The following is a 16932-nucleotide window of genomic DNA, read 5'->3' on the forward strand; positions in this document are numbered from 1 at the left end:
AAATAAATAGGCCGACCTAATTGAATAGAATCTCCGAAGGCGCGCGCTTCGGCGCACAGCTGATGCACTTCGCTGAACTGATTCGCCACCATCCATTTGCCTTCTGTCAGCTGTTTGGCCCAGAATGCTTTATTTTCTTCTTTCACTGTGGTGCTTGACTGAGGTAGGACGTCCTCTGAACGTGACCACTCCAAGCTGTGTCACAGAGTAGCTAGAAGGTATGGAGATGCGTCGTGGCAACGGCCTCAAAATGCAAGGCCGCCTTGTTTTTTGCCCTGGACACTTGATAAGGGCGGGCATACGGCACGGGCCGTGATGTTCCGCTGGACTTTGACTTTCCTCTTCGGGGTCTTTTTTGCAACAGTAATCGGCGATGTGGTCGATCTAGTCATGTCCCCCACAGTGTTGCATGAGTCTAGACTGGTCGATATTGAATAGGCAGGCAGGCAGGTATCCATGTGCAGGTTGCAAGTCAATTTGCCAAGGCATTCAGCTGAGGTGGCCACTGGGCTTCCAAGCTTCCTCCGGAGCAACGCTCCTGTCAATGGCGATGTGCCTTTGCGAGGCGAAGGCAGCGCCACATGGCCCGAAAGACATGGTTTTGGCCGATCTCGTCAATACTACAAGCTTTTTGCGAAGCCTCTGCTTCAGCCCCCAAGCCCCGCGATTCCCGCACGACACACATATGTGGTGACACTTCTCCCTTCTCTCAAGCCATCTCATCTTCATCTTCATCTGCCGCGACTGCCGGTGCGGAGTAACTTAGAGTAGGCAACGGGTAGCAAGGGTCAGGCACATCCGGCAGCGACCGCTAGTCACGGCAGCGTACTGGTCCGAGTATAGTTAATTCGCCGATCATCGCAAGTAGGCAAAAGGATAAGCCACTCACCAACGGCAAGTTCCATCGATAGCAAGTTCAGTGCTGAGTTCAAATGTGGCTTTCGCAGCTCGCTCTCTCACGACGCTCGCCTTTCCTTCAAATCCGATTCAGCCTCAGGAACGGCGGTGGTGATGATGTCACCACTTAGGGACGCTGCATTTTTGCCGAATATCCAGACAGTACAACTGTGTCCGATATTAGTTATACAGACACAAGGGCATTCCCCTCCCTTATTATTCCCCTTAAGCAACTTATGGTCGCAAGACTCCCCACACCCGGCGTCTCATTTGCTAACCGTTATGTGATCGACGGCATTGATTCGTCGGCGAAGCATCGACAGTTGGACTGGCCAAGAAGTTAGATTTTTGAGATCTCAGATTCAATATCACACCGCGGTCATGTCAAAAGCGGCACCTTTATTACATGTATACTGACCGCGCTGGGCTCGGTCAACGTCAGAGCCTCTTCAACTCCGTACTCCTTCCAGCCCAAATGCAGGAGGCCAAACAGCGCCGCCTGCTAAGTGGCTTGTTTTTGAGAGACGCCACGATGCAGGCTGGGCGAATGCCATGGCAAATTTAATCTCTCAGGAGGACGCCCAATTACTCGGCTGGGGCGGTGGCTGGGTTAGGCGGCGGTTTCTCGCTCGGAGAAATGAAGCTTCATGGCTTGACTGGCTTCGTCCGATGTGCTACTAGTAATGAAGGCTGACCAAGGAGTAGAGCTTCCAAGAAAAATGCTGTGCAAAAGAAAACCGGGAAGATGCATTTCACTGGTGGCGCTTCACCCGGCAAGTCGTCAGCAATTCACATTACCACGTCGGAACATCGGCCTCCACTCAATCTTCAGCTCACATGTTTCGCGGTACGACCAGCATCATCGTGAAGTCTTCAATCTCTTCATGTAGATCGTGCCATAACGGGGAGGCAGCGCCATGTTTGAGTAGTCCTGGCCAATCCACGTCAATAAGATCCATGTCACGCAGAGTCTAGATTGGATGGCTTGCATTAGAGTCAATCCAAGAATCCTGACACTCGGCAGGTCTAGACACAACGCTTCGGCGCTCAATTCTTCTGCCGAAGTGGCTGTTTGGGCGAAGTAATGGATTGAGATTTAATGCCTTACAAAAAAGTATATAAACCCTCCATCATCGCCCTTTTTGCCATCAATTCGAAAGCATCAGCACCTCATCAGCTACTCACTCAACAAATCAACTTACCAACTCTTACAAACACACTTTCTACCAACTCTCTCAACTTTCAACATGAAGTTCTCCATCGCCGCTATCACCCTCGCTGCCGTTGCCATCGCCTCTCCCACTGAGATGGAGGCCCGCACCGGCGGCGGCAGCCCTCCCTCCGGCGGCGTCTGCAACGTCAACGGCAACAACAACGGCAAGGTAGTCTGCTGCAACTCTGCCATTCCCATTATCGGCCAGCTTCTCTGCAACGTCCTTGCCATTGGTAGCACTTGCACTGTCAACCAGTCGAGCTACTGCTGCAAGACCAGCGCCAACGTAAGTCAGCATTGATCAGTGGAAACGTGGATCGTACGAAATACTAACATCTCTTTTCTAGGGCGGTCTCATCAATGTCAGCCTTCTCAACTGCGTCAGCCTCTAAATCAAAAACGGAAAAACGATAGAGTGGCATTTTACGCTCATCAGCGTAGAGAATTGCAGTATCTAGTCGAGAAAATAGGGACTACAGCTTTGTGCGACCCTGACAGTCAAATTATATAGACATGAATACACAGTTTCCAGCTCTTTCGAAACAATTCCAATGTCACCGTGTGATCACGATGAGCCATGCCACTATCCGCCAAACTCATCTGTAATATTGGCAACACCCATACTCGCTTCTATTGCATGTCGCTGGTCCCAGGCTTCCAGGGTGAGAGGATGAGATTGTTCGCCTTCCAGGCGTACCGTAGTCGTCCGGCGTCTTCCCAGGCATCGCAACGCCAGGCAGATCCGTGACCATTCAGTCGTAAGCGTGGCCCACGCCAGCAACTCCGCCGATTCAAAAATTCGTCGGTCAACACAAGTATTCGCTACCCTACAGAGCCACACGTTCATCTGGTCTGCGTTCAATCGTCGATATCTCAATACCAAGTTCAAAGGCAAAACGTCAATTGTGGAAAGAAAGCAAATACATTACCTTATTCGCGGCCCAGCTGAGCACACAATTTGATGTTAGCTGAAAGGCTGGAAATGAGCGACGCATCAGACTTCTGTCCCGTGCAGAGTTGACCGTACATGTGCATTACGCGTATGCTGCGTAATAGTTTGTGGTCTTCGCTTACAAATTCGAATTTCGTTTTTGTTTTGGTGCATTCATGAAGAGCAGCCTCTTCGCGAGGTCTTTGCGGTCCTTTTTCTCTTTGATGCTATCTCACATCCTCGATAATTCTGCTGATGAGGCAGTTTTGGGAAGGTTTCGAGACTAGAGCTGGGCTGGTTAGCTTGCATGGGCGTGTCGGCCATGTACAAAAGTAGTGTAGCTTCACTTGCGTACCCAAAATAAGCAAGCCATCTACGTTGACAAGCCGCACCATGCCACCACAAAAAGAAGTTGAGCCGCCGGTACCAAAGCAACCAAAACTTGGCATCTACGGATGTCTTAAAGAGACATCAAATCTTCTGTTGAACAACAAGCGAAGCTCCTCTTCTAAAACGCCTTTCTAGCCACAACCGCCATGGCTACTGCAGCAGACTACGAGCGCCTCGGCGTCTGGGCCGAACTGCTCAACCCAGACGCCAACATCGACCGTCGCGGTTCCAAACGCGTCGTCGAGATGCAAGTCCTCTCGCTCGGTCTCCCCCGCACGGGCACCTTGTCCATGCGCGAGGCCTACTCCATCCTGGGCTACGAACAGCCATACCACTACGCCAGCATCGCCACCAACTGCAAGGACGCCGACATGTGGAACGAGGCGATGCGCGCCAAGTTCCACGGCAGGGGCAAGCCCTACGGCCGCGCCGAGTTTGACCAGCTCCTCGGCCACGCGGCGGCCATCACGGACACGCCCGGCTGCGTCTTCTGGGAGGAGCTCGTCGAGGCGTACCCCGAGGCCAAGGTGGTGCTGGTCGACCGCGACGAGGACAAGTGGCTAGTGAGCGTGGGCGGGCTGATTGACGGTGCGCTGAATCCGTTTGGGCAGTACGTGCTGCGCTTCACGGATCCGTTCTGGTGGGGGAGGATTCTAACGTGTGGCCGGCTCTGGATCGGCGGCTACTTTGGGTCCGTCAACCCGTCCACGGCCAAGGCGAATGCGCGCGCGGTGTATCGCAAGCACAACGACGCGGTGCGCAGAGCAGTGCCGAAAGACAGGCTGCTAGAGTACAAACTCGGGAGTGGGTGGGAGCCGCTGTGTAAATTTCTCGGAAAGGAGGTGCCTGATGTGCCGTTCCCGCACCTCAACGAAGCCGATGTCCTCGCTAATGCATTTGGAGCGGCTATTGGTAAATCGCTGAGGAACTCTGCGCGCAACATTCTGATAGTCGTCGGTGTTGCAGGAGGTGCCGCATGGGGCTTGTCGAAGATGCTTTCCTAGCTGGCACGGTACGACGGATGGACATCGGTAGCGTGGGTATTCTGATTCTGCGCCTGAGAAGGTTGCGATTTGTACAATATGCAATTCTAGTATAATTTGACTTTTTGTGCCGATCTTCTTTACAACATCGTGCTGGCAAGGCGCAATCAGGATGGTGGGTAGAAGGAGTCGGTCGCAGCGAACAAGCGTCACTATAAACACATGACAGCTCCCTCCCTTTGCCCTACAATTGGTCAACAATTTGCTGGTAGCGCATGGTCCGGCCTTTTTGGGTTAGCAGCTCTCCGAGGCTGTAAAGCAACAGGGCGGGCTTGGCTGTCAGCACACCGCACAGCCACTGTCGTCAGGGCAAGCGATCGACAGAACCACCCGGCGATTTGGGCAATACCGACGCAGGAGTGACAGGCTGTTGGCCAGTAATTGTCCAATGATGAGCTTTATTTGATGGGGCAATAAAGCCCAAGCCTTTGAGGCTGACAGATGGTTGTACTAGTACTAGATCGCACAGTCCGTTGGCCGGAGACTTTTGCCTTAGCCACAACGTCATGCTCTGGCTTAGACAATGGAAACGAAGCAATGCCTTCACATCTGCCAACTATATATAGCCTCGTTGCTTCTCACACAAGCGCTCGGACTCAGAGCATCAGAGCAACATTTTTGACAGATTGCCGCTTCTTTTATCCCCCCGCTACACTTCTTCGCCAAGAAAAAAAGAACATACTGCCACCACAAACTGCCAGACAGTACGCATCGCCCCTAGCCACAAAGGCATGCTGTGAAAGCAACTAACTGTGGAAGCCCTAGCAAAATACATCATCGTTAACAGTACAATGGCCGCTACCATGGAGACGATGCCCACACAGGAGCCAGCCCCGAAGGCGCCGGTCGCTCTCGAGCGCCTACGACCTGTTAGCCAGACTATTGAATGTCCGCACTGTGGGAAGCTTGTTAAAACGACAATTGAGGGTCGCGGCAAGGGCATGCAGCGTTTTATGGACGTCATGTTCTGGCCCTTGCCTGGCCGCCGAAACTGGTGGGAAACCACCACTTGGCGCTGCGGCGCCTGCGAGGCGTCTCTGGCTTCACAGAAAAATGGCAAGGAACTCAAGGTGGCTCACTAAATGATGTTTTCCACTGCTTCAGTCATTGTAAATTATTTGCTATTAGAGCGCGCGAGTCGTTAGTTGTGGCAATAGACAGATACCAACCGTCTTGTTTCGAGCTTGTCAGCCTCTGTCGCGAATGTCGCGCCTCGACACCTAGAGTGGCTTTAATCCCGAGTGCGAGCGTTCACTAATCCGATGCAGGTTCACAGCCACTCTCATCATGGGGGCAAATGAGCATAGCATCATCGTGTGAAACTTTTGATCGCACGGCAACCTCTAACGCTATCCACCGGCTAATTAACACTCGTTGGCTCCGTGGATGCAGTCGCGCGCTCCACGTTCTAGCTTGTACGTTCCGTCAAGACCTGATTCATCATGTCGCCGGCCTGCTTTTTTTCGAAAGTATTTCGCTCCCGCCGATAGCCCCCCAGCGCGGACAATACAGCGACTGCAGAGACGACACTTGCCGACACCATACCCTTGCGAAAGGCCTCAGAGTACGCTGTGCGTACTGCATCTCTTTCACTAGGTGAAAGATGTGTTAGTCCACCACCGGGGGTTGACAGGCCCTGCGGAGTGACAACACCAACTAGGTGCTTAGAGATCTCGTGATGCAGCAATACAGTCGACACAGATATGCCCAGGCTGCCTCCAAGGACCCTAAGCTGGGCCAAGGTTCCCTGAGCGGACGCTTTTCACGATGTCAGCTTATAATTACCACAAGAACAGTTCTGCACTACATACCCCGATCCTGAGGTGATGTCTCAACTGTCGCCATGATCGTCGCTGCAGTGGTCGTCAAGCCAAATCCCAGGCCGGGAAAGACAAGGAATCCTAGAGCTTTGACGTCGTCCGAGGGGCCGCGTACTGTCGTCAAAAGCCCGCATCCGAGAAGGACAAGACAGGTCCCGGCAAAAATAGTCTCCAGGGCGCGGCGACGACGCCGGTTGATTTTACCGGCAATCGCGCCACCAATGGCAGTCATCCCCAGCATCGGCAATAGCATTACGCCGCTGATCAGCGAGCTCTTCCCGCTTACCACCTGCACCCTTGTAGTGGCGGAAAATATAATGAGCACCAAGGGATATCCGGTCGTCATTGTGCTTAGCACCCCTGATGCGTAGGTTCGGTTGCGAAAGAGGGCAATGAGAAATGCGGGTGTAATGCCTGGCTTCAGTCTCTGGTCGACTGTGTACTCCCATGCAAAGGGTACCGCCCAGCTACATATGCCAACTGTCAACGGGGCAATGAAAATAGCGCTGGTCCAGACGCGATCCCCAGACTCGCCAGAATTTTGAAACGCGAATACAACAAGAACCGCTGCAGAAATGAGTAGAAACGTGCCTAGGGCATCCAGTGATCTCCAAGACTGCTTCGGGATGTTGGGAAGGCTTCTTGCTGGTGGCCACAACAGTACAAAGGTTAGCGTGGATACAAAGCAGGTTGGACCACTGTATGACATTATTAGAGAGCCTGCAAAATTATATCAGGTTGCGGTTCATACGTACTTGATCCAAAAAACCCATCTCCAGCTTGCATAGTGCGTTAGGATGCCATCTAGTGTCGGGCCTAGGACAGAAGACCCGGCGATGACTACTGCGACAATGGCGCTGATGTATTACTTGAGATGTACAGGGCAGACTTCAGGCAGCAATATCATGGGTAAAGAATAAAGTCCTTAATGGATCATGTATCAGCGCTGGATGGCGGAATTGTGGAATCGCGGGACTGTGACGAGGGAGCGCGAAATACATACCAGACCCGCCGATGCCCTGGAGAGCACGGAAGGCAATAAGCTGGGCAATGCTTTGTGAAAAGCCACACGCTAATGAGAAGGTAAAGAAAATAGTGTTTGCCGCAATTAAAGCATTGCGTCTCCCAACAATATTTGAAAGCTGGGCAAACGTGGCTGCGCATGCTAGATGTGCTAGCGAATAGGCAAGGGCTACCCAGTTGACCGACTGCGTTGCCTTGAACTCAGATCCAATAGTATACAAACAAGTTGATACTACGGATGTATCAATCATAGAGAGAAACAGACTGAGGCAAATACTGCAGATAAAAGTCAGTACGACGTGGGCTTACGGAGCGCTTGGGTCGCGAACCCAACAGCCAGCACCCAGAAACGCCATTGCGGCACAGTGACATTATTGGGGCCCAAATCAGGCGACTGGTGATGCTGATCCAATGGTGGGGAATCCATGTCTTGTGAGGTAGGTGAAACTGCCTCTTTTGTTTCTGGTTGGCTTGACGAAGTCATTGGGGTGGTGGTAGGTGTAGATGTAGAACGCAAATGCATCGCAGGGTCGAGGAGAGGCGAGAAAATTTGGGAGTTGTCGATTTGCGGGTGCTGATCGCACCTTCCTTTCAAAGCAGTCCACGCCGAGCCACTGCTTTTGTATTCGTTCCGACCGGATTATCCTGTGCAACACGAGTACCTTGAGATACCAGCACTTGCACTGAACCTGTTTCTCACGCAGAACACGGACTGGTCGGAAAGCGCTGTTTCACTGCATAGCTACGTAGCTGGCTAGTTAGTCAAGCTGTGAGTGGGAAAAACATTTGCGTCTGATGTCTCGTATTGTTACTAGCGACTGCGGATGGGCCAACCCCCGGAAGCTAGCCCTCCTTGACACTCATTATGCACAAGCAGGCAACTGTCTTACTGGAGGTTACTCATGTGTCGCGCGATCATTCAGTCTGCAAAGAAATCCGCTCAGGTATTACAATACCTTGTGGAGGTATGATGCGATTGCAGACTCAGAGAAGCCGTGAGGTAGCCCTTATATAACTCTAAGCGGCCACCAGGAATTCGGTACCCTCCTCACCAGAAGCTGATTCTTTTTCTAGCAACGAGAAGCGCCACGTTATTCTTCTCCCGTTCTCATACCACTATATCGCTAGTCATCATGCAGAAGCAGGCTGATATTCCTGCCCCTGCTTTTTCGACGGGAGTAGTGCCTAGCCCGGGGACAAAAGACATGCTGGCTGAGCTGGACGGAGGCCCACCACGTCCTCTTGTCAGCAACTCCGCGTGGTCGCTTTTACCGTGTTCTAAGCCCTATCTGGCAGCTCTACAAAGCGCAAGTATTCATGCCCAAGCCTGTCAATCGACCAGGTGGTTCTCCAGCCTGAAGCCCGGACATGAGATTGAACACGGAGACATTGATTCCATGCAAAGCCCGTACTGGGTTGACAACATGCTCGAGCCTGTTCACTTTACCAACGCAATCGCTACAGCCGCGCGTGCACTCATCCCTGATCTCGTCGTAGAGCTGGGACCTCATGCAGTGCTCAGAAACCCGGTGAGTTTGTCTCTGTCAGACAGCTTGCCGAGTGACAATGAAGCCGATATACCATATATTTCGCTTCTTACTCGTGGAAAAGGCGGGCTAGACTGCTTTGCTCAGGCTCTGGGATATTTTTGGGCTGTTGCTGGTGCAGAGTCTTGCAGCTTGCGTTCTTACATTGACCTCTTTGGCAACCCATCAACCTCCATGACATCTATGATGAGAACATTGCCGACGTATCCATTTGACCATAGGCAGTCATATTGGGCGGAATCTAGGGCCTCCGCAACCTTTGCATATCGGCCCGAAGCTTCTCATATACTACTCGGAACTCCAACCACGGAGAAAACAACCGGAGATTGGTGTTGGAGAAATTACCTGCGACTAGAAGAGATTCCGTGGCTGCGTGGTCATAGGATTGAGTCTCAAATTATCTTTTCAGCCACAGGCTACATTGCAATGGCGGTCAAGGCCGCAGCCATCATTGCAGGCACCAAGTCGCTGCGTCTGATTCAGCTGCGCGATCTTCGGATCAACAATGCGATCATCTTGAAAGATAGCTCGTATCAATCGGCGGATGTTGAGATTCTATTTAAAGTACAAGACTTCCATATGGGTACATCAAGCACAAAAGCGACAGCAAGATTCACCTGTCATGCCTCATTTGCAGGTGGCTTCCGCCCTTGCGCTCATGGAAGCATGGAAATAACATTTGGCGACCGGGATTAACGCCTACTGCCGTTCAGAAGTATGCCACCACAGGATCTGAGCGAAATAGACGTCGATGAATTGTACTCTTGCTGGAAAGAGCTTGGCTACGAATACGAGGATCTTTTTTGCGGCATCACTAAGTGCGGCAGGAAGAAAGACTGGGCGAGCGGTTTGATGATGAACGCGGTTCTGATAGACACTGATAGCGCTTTGATCATGCATCCAGCCATGATGGATACGCTCCTTCAAGGATTCCTCGCCGCCATTGGGGACTGCCATGATGGTCGACTCTACACGCTTTTCGTCCCGACCGGAATCTCCAGGGTTACCATTAATCCGTTTTTTGGCGGGCCCAGCGGTTTGACCGATAGTGAGTCGCTTTTGAAGCACGAGTGACGGATTTCAGTCATGGTGGCGCGGAAGGCGACTTGGCCATTTTCGATCTGTCAGGAGATTGCGTTCTTCAATTTGCTGGTGTCAAAGTGCCGCCGTTGATGGTTCCAACTGCAGCTGACGACCGCTTGATGTTTTCAGAAGTTGTTTGGGGGCCACTCGATCCCGACGTTACACTTCGAAGTGTCCAGGATGTTTCTGAGCCCACCAGTGACGCCAGATATGAGTTACAGCTAGCTGTTTTGTATATGAAACAGATCCTCGAGCGGTTTTCCCTCGACAACATCACTCGGATCTCCTCGCTTGGAGAGAAAGTTGTTCCTTGGTTCAACCATGTCATTGGCTCCGTTCGGGCAGGCACACATCCACTTTGCGCGAGCGATGTGCTATATGACACCATTGGCAATGTGCGTTCCAAGCTCAGCACTTCCTCCTTTATTGCGTACGCGATTGATGTAGTCGGGGATAAAATGATCCCTCTGCTGTGCGGTGAGACGACGATCTCGGAGGTGCTTCAGCAGGAAGACGATTTCATGCATTGCTTCTCTAGAGAATTGGCCAATCCCAGCATTCTCAAACAGATGGCATCGGTCGCAAATCAGATCAAGTTTCGATATCCTCACATGAGGGTGCTGGAGATTGGCGCTGGATCAGCCTCTGCTGCGGCTGCTATTCTTGATGGTATCGGAGAGTCATACTACTCGTACACTTATACGGACAGCTCGCCTGAGGGTTTTGACGAAGTCAGGAAGGTTTTCGCAGACCACTCCGACCGGTTTATTGGCAGAATTCTCGATATGACGGCGAATTCTTTGGAGCAAGGATTCACCGAACTCTCATACGAGCTTGTCGTGGCAACAAATCTACTTCACCCAAGTGCATCGTTGCGGGAGATATTGGCGCGACTCAGGTCACTTTTAAAGCCTGGAGGCTATTTGCTTCTTGCAGCATGTATAAATGTCGACGCTCTCGGCGCTTCCTTCATCTCCCCCAGCTTCGAAACTGGGTGGCTGAACGAGTCGGACTGTCATAATACGAGCCAGCGGTCATTTTGGAAAGCTGGGGAAACATTCTCCGGGATGTTGGCTTCTCTGGAGTTGATTTAATTACTGCAGACTATGATATTGGTCTGTCCACATCTTCTGTCTTGGTATCGCAGGCCGTGGGTGACACTATGCTACACCTCCGAGAGCCGCTTGCGCATGCGGGCCAAATTGAGCCCAAGAATAGCACTCTGTATATTGTCGGATCAGCCTCTCCTATCGCAGAAAAACTCACACGAGATCTACGAACAACTGTGTCACAATTCTTCAACGACATCGTGATTGCTCTGACCTTGAATGATTCGCGCTTGGGAAAACTCGCCCCCCAATCTGCAGCACTTATCCTGGACGTCGATGGACCATTGCTCAGGGACATGACGGAACCCCAATTCGAAAGCCTGAAACTACTTATGGATACCTGCCATACTACCCTTTGGGTTTCATATGGCTCTGAAAGCATTAATCCACACATCGGCATGAACAATGGGTTGTGAGGTCCGTTGCCTTTGAGAACCGCCATGCGCGTACACGCACCTTAACATTGTCGACTTGGAGTCTGTTCAGACCCGTATCATTGCTAAACAGCTGCTTCGAATGGTTCTTTTCAAGTCTGATAATGACTACGCCTTGCGTAACCGTGCCTGGTCGACCGAAACGGAGCTCCGTGTACAGGATGGCAAGACCTGGATCCCGCGTCTCAAGAGCGAACATGCAATGAACAAGCGCTACATGCCAAGCAGACGTACTATCCACGATCAAATACAGATTTTATCCTCAAATATTACTATGGCGGAGTCCGGTGAGCTGTTCGAAACCAGCGAGGTCGCTGCAAAAGTGACGACAGACGGAGCGGTCCGCGTACGTGATCGGTATTCTACGTCGGCCCCCTTGAGGCTTGATAGAGCTGGTCTGCTGCACTTTGTGGTTGGGACTTGTTTAGATACCGACAGCCGTGTGCTCGCTTTATCGAGCAGCCGCCATTCTGTTATAGAGGTGCCTCTGAGCTTTTGTCAGACTATCCCAAGCAGCATTGGAGCTGCCGACGAAGCGGCCTACCTATACGGCGTCGAGTTGTCGCTTCTTTCGCGAGCTCTTGTGCGTCAATCTGATATGAATAGTACAGTTGTGGTATACGAGGCCGACAAAGCTATGCAACTGGCCATATCGACTTTGGCAGCGCTTCTCGGGGTGAGGCTGGTATTGATCACTACCAACCCAGAGAGTCGTCGTGTATCGAGCTTCTCGACGGTATGCGTACATAAACTGGCCTCAACCCATGAACTTAAACGAGCGTTGCGGTTTCATATTACATGTACCACGGTATTCTTTAATGCCAGTCCACCACTCAGCTCTGACGAAGGACTTGGCGGACGCTTGGAGCATCTCTTTCCGTCTAGCGTTCGTCGCGAAAGTTTGTACAGTCTTCGCAACATTCCTGGTCATGCAATTACTGGCTGCATTGCCCGTGACGCAACAGCTGGGGCAGCCTTTCTCGAGGCTGCACAGTGTGACACGCTCAAGTTGGCAACATCTCAGCTCGTGCCGCGGCTCATAAATGCTCAACAGGCGGCTGCACATGACGGGTCGCTCGGTGTAATCGACTGGACTAGCGACGAAAAGGTTGAGGTGAGCCTTCGTCCTTCGGCTTCCACGGTGCTCTTGTCCCCTACAAAGACATACCTGCTCGCCGGCATGACTGGGAGCCTCGGGCGTTCCGTAGCGGAGTGGATGATTTGCAGGGGCGCACGACACATAGCTCTGACGAGTCGAAACCCAAAAGTAGAGCAGTGGTGGATTGATGAGATGACAAGCTCTGGGGCAAAAATATTGGTTCTCGCAATGTGAGTCTTCTTTTCCCACTTTATACATTTACGCTCCCACTTGCTAACTGTCTGTAGGGATGTCACAGATAAAACGTCGATCCTCAGAGCCCACAACAGTATCATGGAGCAATTTCCCAAGTTCGGTGGCGTCGTGAACGGCGCGACAGTGATCCGAGACGCTTGGCTGTCCAATACGACTTACACAGACTGGGAGGATATCACGAAGCCGAAGGTCCAGGGAAGTATTTTACTGAGCGAGGTGTACTCAGACAAAAATCTGGACTTTTATATCTTGATGGGTTCCATCTCGGGACACATCGGAAACCGCTCGCAGTCGGCTTACGCAGCCGCCAACTCGTTCATGTCGAGCCTCATCAGTCAGCGCCGCAGCAGAGGCCTAGTGGGAAGCATAGTGGGAAGCATCATCAGCCCCGGTCCTATTCTCGGCGTCGGCTACGTCTCTGACGCGGACTCCAAGCTCCGGGAGCAGCTCAACGAGGCCACGGGCTGCTACAATACGTCGGAGCAGGATCTTCATGAGCTATTCGCGGAGGCCATCTTGGCGGGACGGCCCGAAGCCGGCCGCAACCCGGACATCATTGCGGGTTTCAAGAAGCCCAGCCCCATAAAGCAGCCAGGCATCAAGTGGTATCAGATTGCTAAGGTTTGGCACTTCATAGACAGCCAAGAGGGTGGCTTTTCGGACGACAACGCACCGTCTGGCACAGGCACGCGTGCCTCGATACGGGAGCAGCTCGCTTCCGTGACAACGGCGGCCGGGTCGGTGAGCATCATCGAAGCAGAGTTTATCGTAAAAGTCACCAGTAGGCTACTGCTACCGGAGGGCTCAGTCTCGAGGGAAACGTCGCTTCCAGAGCTCGGGGTCGACTCTATCATCGCCGTTCTATCATCGCCGTGGAACTGCGCTCATGGTTGGCCAAAGAGGCAGGTTTAATGATTCCCACCATTAAAATGCTCGGGGACCATTCTATATCTCAGCTCGTGCGCGACGGTCTAAGTTTGTGAAAAGGGAAGAGAGTTAGTTAGTCCCGAGAAAAGATAGGAAACGATTGTAAAATCATCAAATTCAAACCCAGCGTAAAAAACGCAATTCATCTACGCTTGGTAATCGTCCCCTATGCACGCTACAGGCAGACTTGTCAGTAGACGGTCACGATACCTCCACTTCTGTTACGAGGATCATAATCACCGCCTGACTTTTCAAATATCTCCAGAAGAGAGATTTTACATTGTTTTTCTTTTTGTTTTTTTGCGTGATTTGCTCTCATGCGACCGTCGCGTTGTTCCAGTGCCACCGTTTAAGCGTTGGCCAAACTTCGTGACAAAAGGACCTACCCGGGCATTGCCCTATTCCAAGCTTCACAATTTATTCAATCTCTGTAGATATGGTGACTTTCTAGAACTTTGAAGGGACTCGGAATAGAATGAGGACAAGCCGTTGAGAGAATGAAGCCGTGACGGTGTCATTCATACTAGCGCGTCCTACTGGGCGACAAATAGTCTGTTGCGTGGAACCAATTTTTGTTTCCGCAACACAAAGTGAACAAAGTCAACTCGTCCTCTATCCATAACATACTCCCATATTGCCTCTAAAATCAAATGATTGTGTTTTTTTGCGTGCCAACAAAATGTCTCGGTCAAGTTCCTTCGGTCTGATTAGCATTACATCATGACATAGTCGTTGACGCAGTCCGCCTTATGCTTTGGCAAAAAGTAATCCCCATCATAGTGAGTCACCACTTTACTGCATTTTTGCAATCATACTAGTGAGCTATATAAAAGCAATTCATGCGCATGGCCAAAACAGAAACTATTGAGGTGTACCAACGTTGAGATCTGTACTTGCGTTGAGAGATTTACGACAAACATGGCTTCAGCTATAGCATATGTCAAGGTATTTCTTTCGCTTACTGCTTATAATTATGAAGAAATACTAAAATGCACAGAATACAATCGCCGAGAACTTTGGCGGAGTTGCCCCCAAATTAGCCACACGCCAGTTCCGTCTGGAGGAGGTACCTGACCAATCTGGGAAAGTTGCAGTGGTAACCGGTGGCAGTGAGGGCATCGGATATGCTGTCACATACACACTGGTCAAGAATAAGATCTCCAAGATATATATGCTGTCATTATCCGAAGAAAAAGCCAAGAACGCAGTGGACACCATCGCCAAAGATATGGGTAGCGAGGCTGGAGAGAAGATTGTTTGGATGCACTGCGATATGAGTGACTGGAAGCGCGTCAAGGAAGTCGCCGAAAGCATCAAGGAGTCAGAAGATCGTCTTGACATTCTTATCAATAACGCCGGCCGGGGTATCATGACCTGTCAGCTCACAGACTACGGAGTCGACCGCCACATGGCCGTGAACCATATTGGTCACGTCGTTCTTACCACACATCTGCTTCCGTTGATGAAGCGCACAGCAAATTCTGGCTCAATGGTGAGAATTGTGAATATGTCGAGCAATCTGCACGAGAGTGTCCCAAGTGACCTCAAGTTCAAGTCGTTGGATGACTTGAACCAAGACATCGGCGCAAAATATCAATATGGCAGGTCTAAGCTAGCCGCTATTCTCTACGCGCGGTATTTCAATCGAAAGGTAACAGCAGCCGGACATCCCAACATTTTGATGAACGCAACACACCCGGGCATTGTGAGCACGAAGCAGAGCACAAATGACATTCACGAACCGTAAGTACATCCCTAGTGCAAGAATTGCGGTTTTTCTTTTCAGTTGGGCTAACGGCACCAGTTATCCTATCGCCGGGTATGGTATGTCGGTCGGAATGGAGCCTTTAAAAAAAAGCCCGTTTCAGGGCGCCGTCAGCATGCTTTTTGCAGGCACGACCACAAGAGAATCTGGTCAATACATTTGCCCTCCTGCGGTCCCAGAGTCGGGTAGCAGCCTGTCGCAAAGCGAGGAGTTGGCAGATGATCTAATGGATCTAACGAGGAAGGTGGTCATGGCAAAAAAGCAAATAAATTTAGCCGACTAATTATCATAGAAGTCAGCGAATAAGGAAGTATTCAATGTGCTACTGCTATCTTGCTCGATATAAAAATGAATCCTTTGCGATAGAGACAAGTGGGCGCTCGATCCCGTAATTTGCAGTAACATTGAATACTCTCGACAGCGTTACAAAGCATACGAGTTCAATCTTTCTGCGATTCACGAAGATTCCATATGGATGCAAACCAGCGGTTCTTACGGCCCGCAAATTGCCTTGCTTAGCGCCCATGCATGCGGACAGTAATTACTTCTTGAACTGCCTTGATCCCGTTCTTTTCGGAAAGTTGGCAGGCTTTGACCTGACTACTGCTTAGTCCGTTTATTTATTGCCGCTATCGATCGACCCGTACGTATACGCTATATGGGAGGATATACTGCCGAGACACGGTGCCTCAAAATAATATTCTGGTTCCTATCTTTGGGCTGTGTAGGATTTACTAGATAATCTAACTTTTCTCCGGCCGCTGCCTGCGATCTTCAGCCCGGCAAGGAAGACAGAGACATCTCCGCGTACGATCAATACCGATAGCTGCTCTAAGCCTTGGCCTGCTATGGGTACAATCTGACAGAGTGCTTAGCTGCGCGGCGCAACTCCTATTAGTATGCTCAGGTGGGTTTTGGAGGATCAAGACAAGAGGATTGTGAAGAAACTCCGCAATCCACCACAGAGATGTGGACAGAGCCATACTCTAGGCCCGACGCTGACACTGCATATCGGCTCGCATCCATCTTTAAGTCGGCAAAGCAGCACATATTGCTTACTGTTTCAGAATCCGCGGTAGACTGTGGCAGTTTCACAGAGGGGACAATGCTCAGACGGTTACTAGCGGAGACGGGGGAGCGAATACAGCCCGCCAACCCCACGGGTTAGGGTCTGCTTCAACCGCCTTCAGAGCTCCAAGAATAGATCATGGAATGAAAACTGGCTCTTGCCAGTCGTCATTACAGTATAAATCCCACAATGATAAGACAAATAGAAGCGTCGGATAGCTTGGAGTGGGGCGGGCAGTTCTACAAGGAGTGCCTCATCCAAAATGGAAGCTTCCATTCGCCGTTCTGCTGATACGTTACGTTTTCGTTCCACTGCCATGGTCGCACT

At 51.1% G+C, this 16932-nt stretch overlaps 8 protein-coding genes across 9 annotated transcripts; 6 read left to right on the forward strand and 2 right to left on the reverse strand.

Moving 5' to 3' along the window:
* Positions 1 to 2144: 2144 nt before the first annotated feature.
* Positions 2145 to 2502, forward strand: LMH87_010747 (uncharacterized protein; the record flags this gene model as incomplete). Its single annotated transcript, XM_056199773.1, has 2 exons — positions 2145 to 2396; positions 2458 to 2502. 2 exons carry the CDS (start codon positions 2145 to 2147, stop codon positions 2500 to 2502), a joined length of 297 nt encoding a protein of 98 aa, XP_056051689.1.
* A 451-nt stretch (positions 2503 to 2953) lies between these two features.
* Positions 2954 to 3436, reverse strand: LMH87_010748 (uncharacterized protein; the record flags this gene model as incomplete). The annotated part of the gene is made up of 5 exons (XM_056199774.1): positions 2954 to 2962; positions 3040 to 3055; positions 3138 to 3229; positions 3278 to 3330; positions 3397 to 3436. 5 exons carry the CDS (start codon positions 3434 to 3436, stop codon positions 2954 to 2956), a joined length of 210 nt encoding a protein of 69 aa, XP_056051690.1.
* Positions 3437 to 3577: 141 nt separating this feature from the next.
* LMH87_010749 (uncharacterized protein) lies at positions 3578 to 4435 on the forward strand (the record flags this gene model as incomplete). The annotated part of the gene is made up of 1 exon (XM_056199775.1): positions 3578 to 4435. One exon carries the CDS (start codon positions 3578 to 3580, stop codon positions 4433 to 4435), a length of 858 nt encoding a protein of 285 aa, XP_056051691.1.
* A 480-nt stretch (positions 4436 to 4915) lies between these two features.
* LMH87_010750 (uncharacterized protein) lies at positions 4916 to 5556 on the forward strand (the record flags this gene model as incomplete). Of its 2 annotated transcripts, none has more annotated exons than XM_056199777.1 (3): positions 4916 to 4942; positions 5100 to 5178; positions 5234 to 5556. In XM_056199777.1, the coding sequence occupies 3 exons, from the start codon at positions 4916 to 4918 to the stop codon at positions 5554 to 5556; spliced, it is 429 nt and encodes a 142-aa protein (XP_056051692.1). The 2 variants fall into 2 exon arrangements, with proteins under 2 accessions (XP_056051692.1, XP_056051693.1); XM_056199778.1 differs by having other exon boundaries at positions 5240 to 5556.
* A 721-nt stretch (positions 5557 to 6277) lies between these two features.
* LMH87_010751 (uncharacterized protein) lies at positions 6278 to 7744 on the reverse strand (the record flags this gene model as incomplete). Its single annotated transcript, XM_056199779.1, has 3 exons — positions 6278 to 6939; positions 7298 to 7593; positions 7647 to 7744. 3 exons carry the CDS (start codon positions 7742 to 7744, stop codon positions 6278 to 6280), a joined length of 1056 nt encoding a protein of 351 aa, XP_056051694.1.
* A 1837-nt stretch (positions 7745 to 9581) lies between these two features.
* Positions 9582 to 11041, forward strand: LMH87_010752 (uncharacterized protein; the record flags this gene model as incomplete). Its single annotated transcript, XM_056199780.1, has 2 exons — positions 9582 to 9912; positions 9966 to 11041. The coding sequence occupies 2 exons, from the start codon at positions 9582 to 9584 to the stop codon at positions 11039 to 11041; spliced, it is 1407 nt and encodes a 468-aa protein (XP_056051695.1).
* A 531-nt stretch (positions 11042 to 11572) lies between these two features.
* LMH87_010753 (uncharacterized protein) lies at positions 11573 to 13756 on the forward strand (the record flags this gene model as incomplete). Its single annotated transcript, XM_056199781.1, has 4 exons — positions 11573 to 11836; positions 12097 to 12226; positions 12339 to 12819; positions 12877 to 13756. The coding sequence occupies 4 exons, from the start codon at positions 11573 to 11575 to the stop codon at positions 13754 to 13756; spliced, it is 1755 nt and encodes a 584-aa protein (XP_056051696.1).
* Positions 13757 to 14520: 764 nt separating this feature from the next.
* Positions 14521 to 15819, forward strand: LMH87_010754 (uncharacterized protein; the record flags this gene model as incomplete). Its single annotated transcript, XM_056199782.1, has 4 exons — positions 14521 to 14550; positions 14630 to 14716; positions 14769 to 15514; positions 15576 to 15819. The coding sequence occupies 4 exons, from the start codon at positions 14521 to 14523 to the stop codon at positions 15817 to 15819; spliced, it is 1107 nt and encodes a 368-aa protein (XP_056051697.1).
* Between the last annotated feature and the right edge of the window lie 1113 nt (positions 15820 to 16932).

This window comes from Akanthomyces muscarius, chromosome 4 (assembly GCF_028009165.1).
Source record: "Akanthomyces muscarius strain Ve6 chromosome 4, whole genome shotgun sequence".
NCBI lineage: Eukaryota > Fungi > Ascomycota > Sordariomycetes > Hypocreales > Cordycipitaceae > Akanthomyces > Akanthomyces muscarius.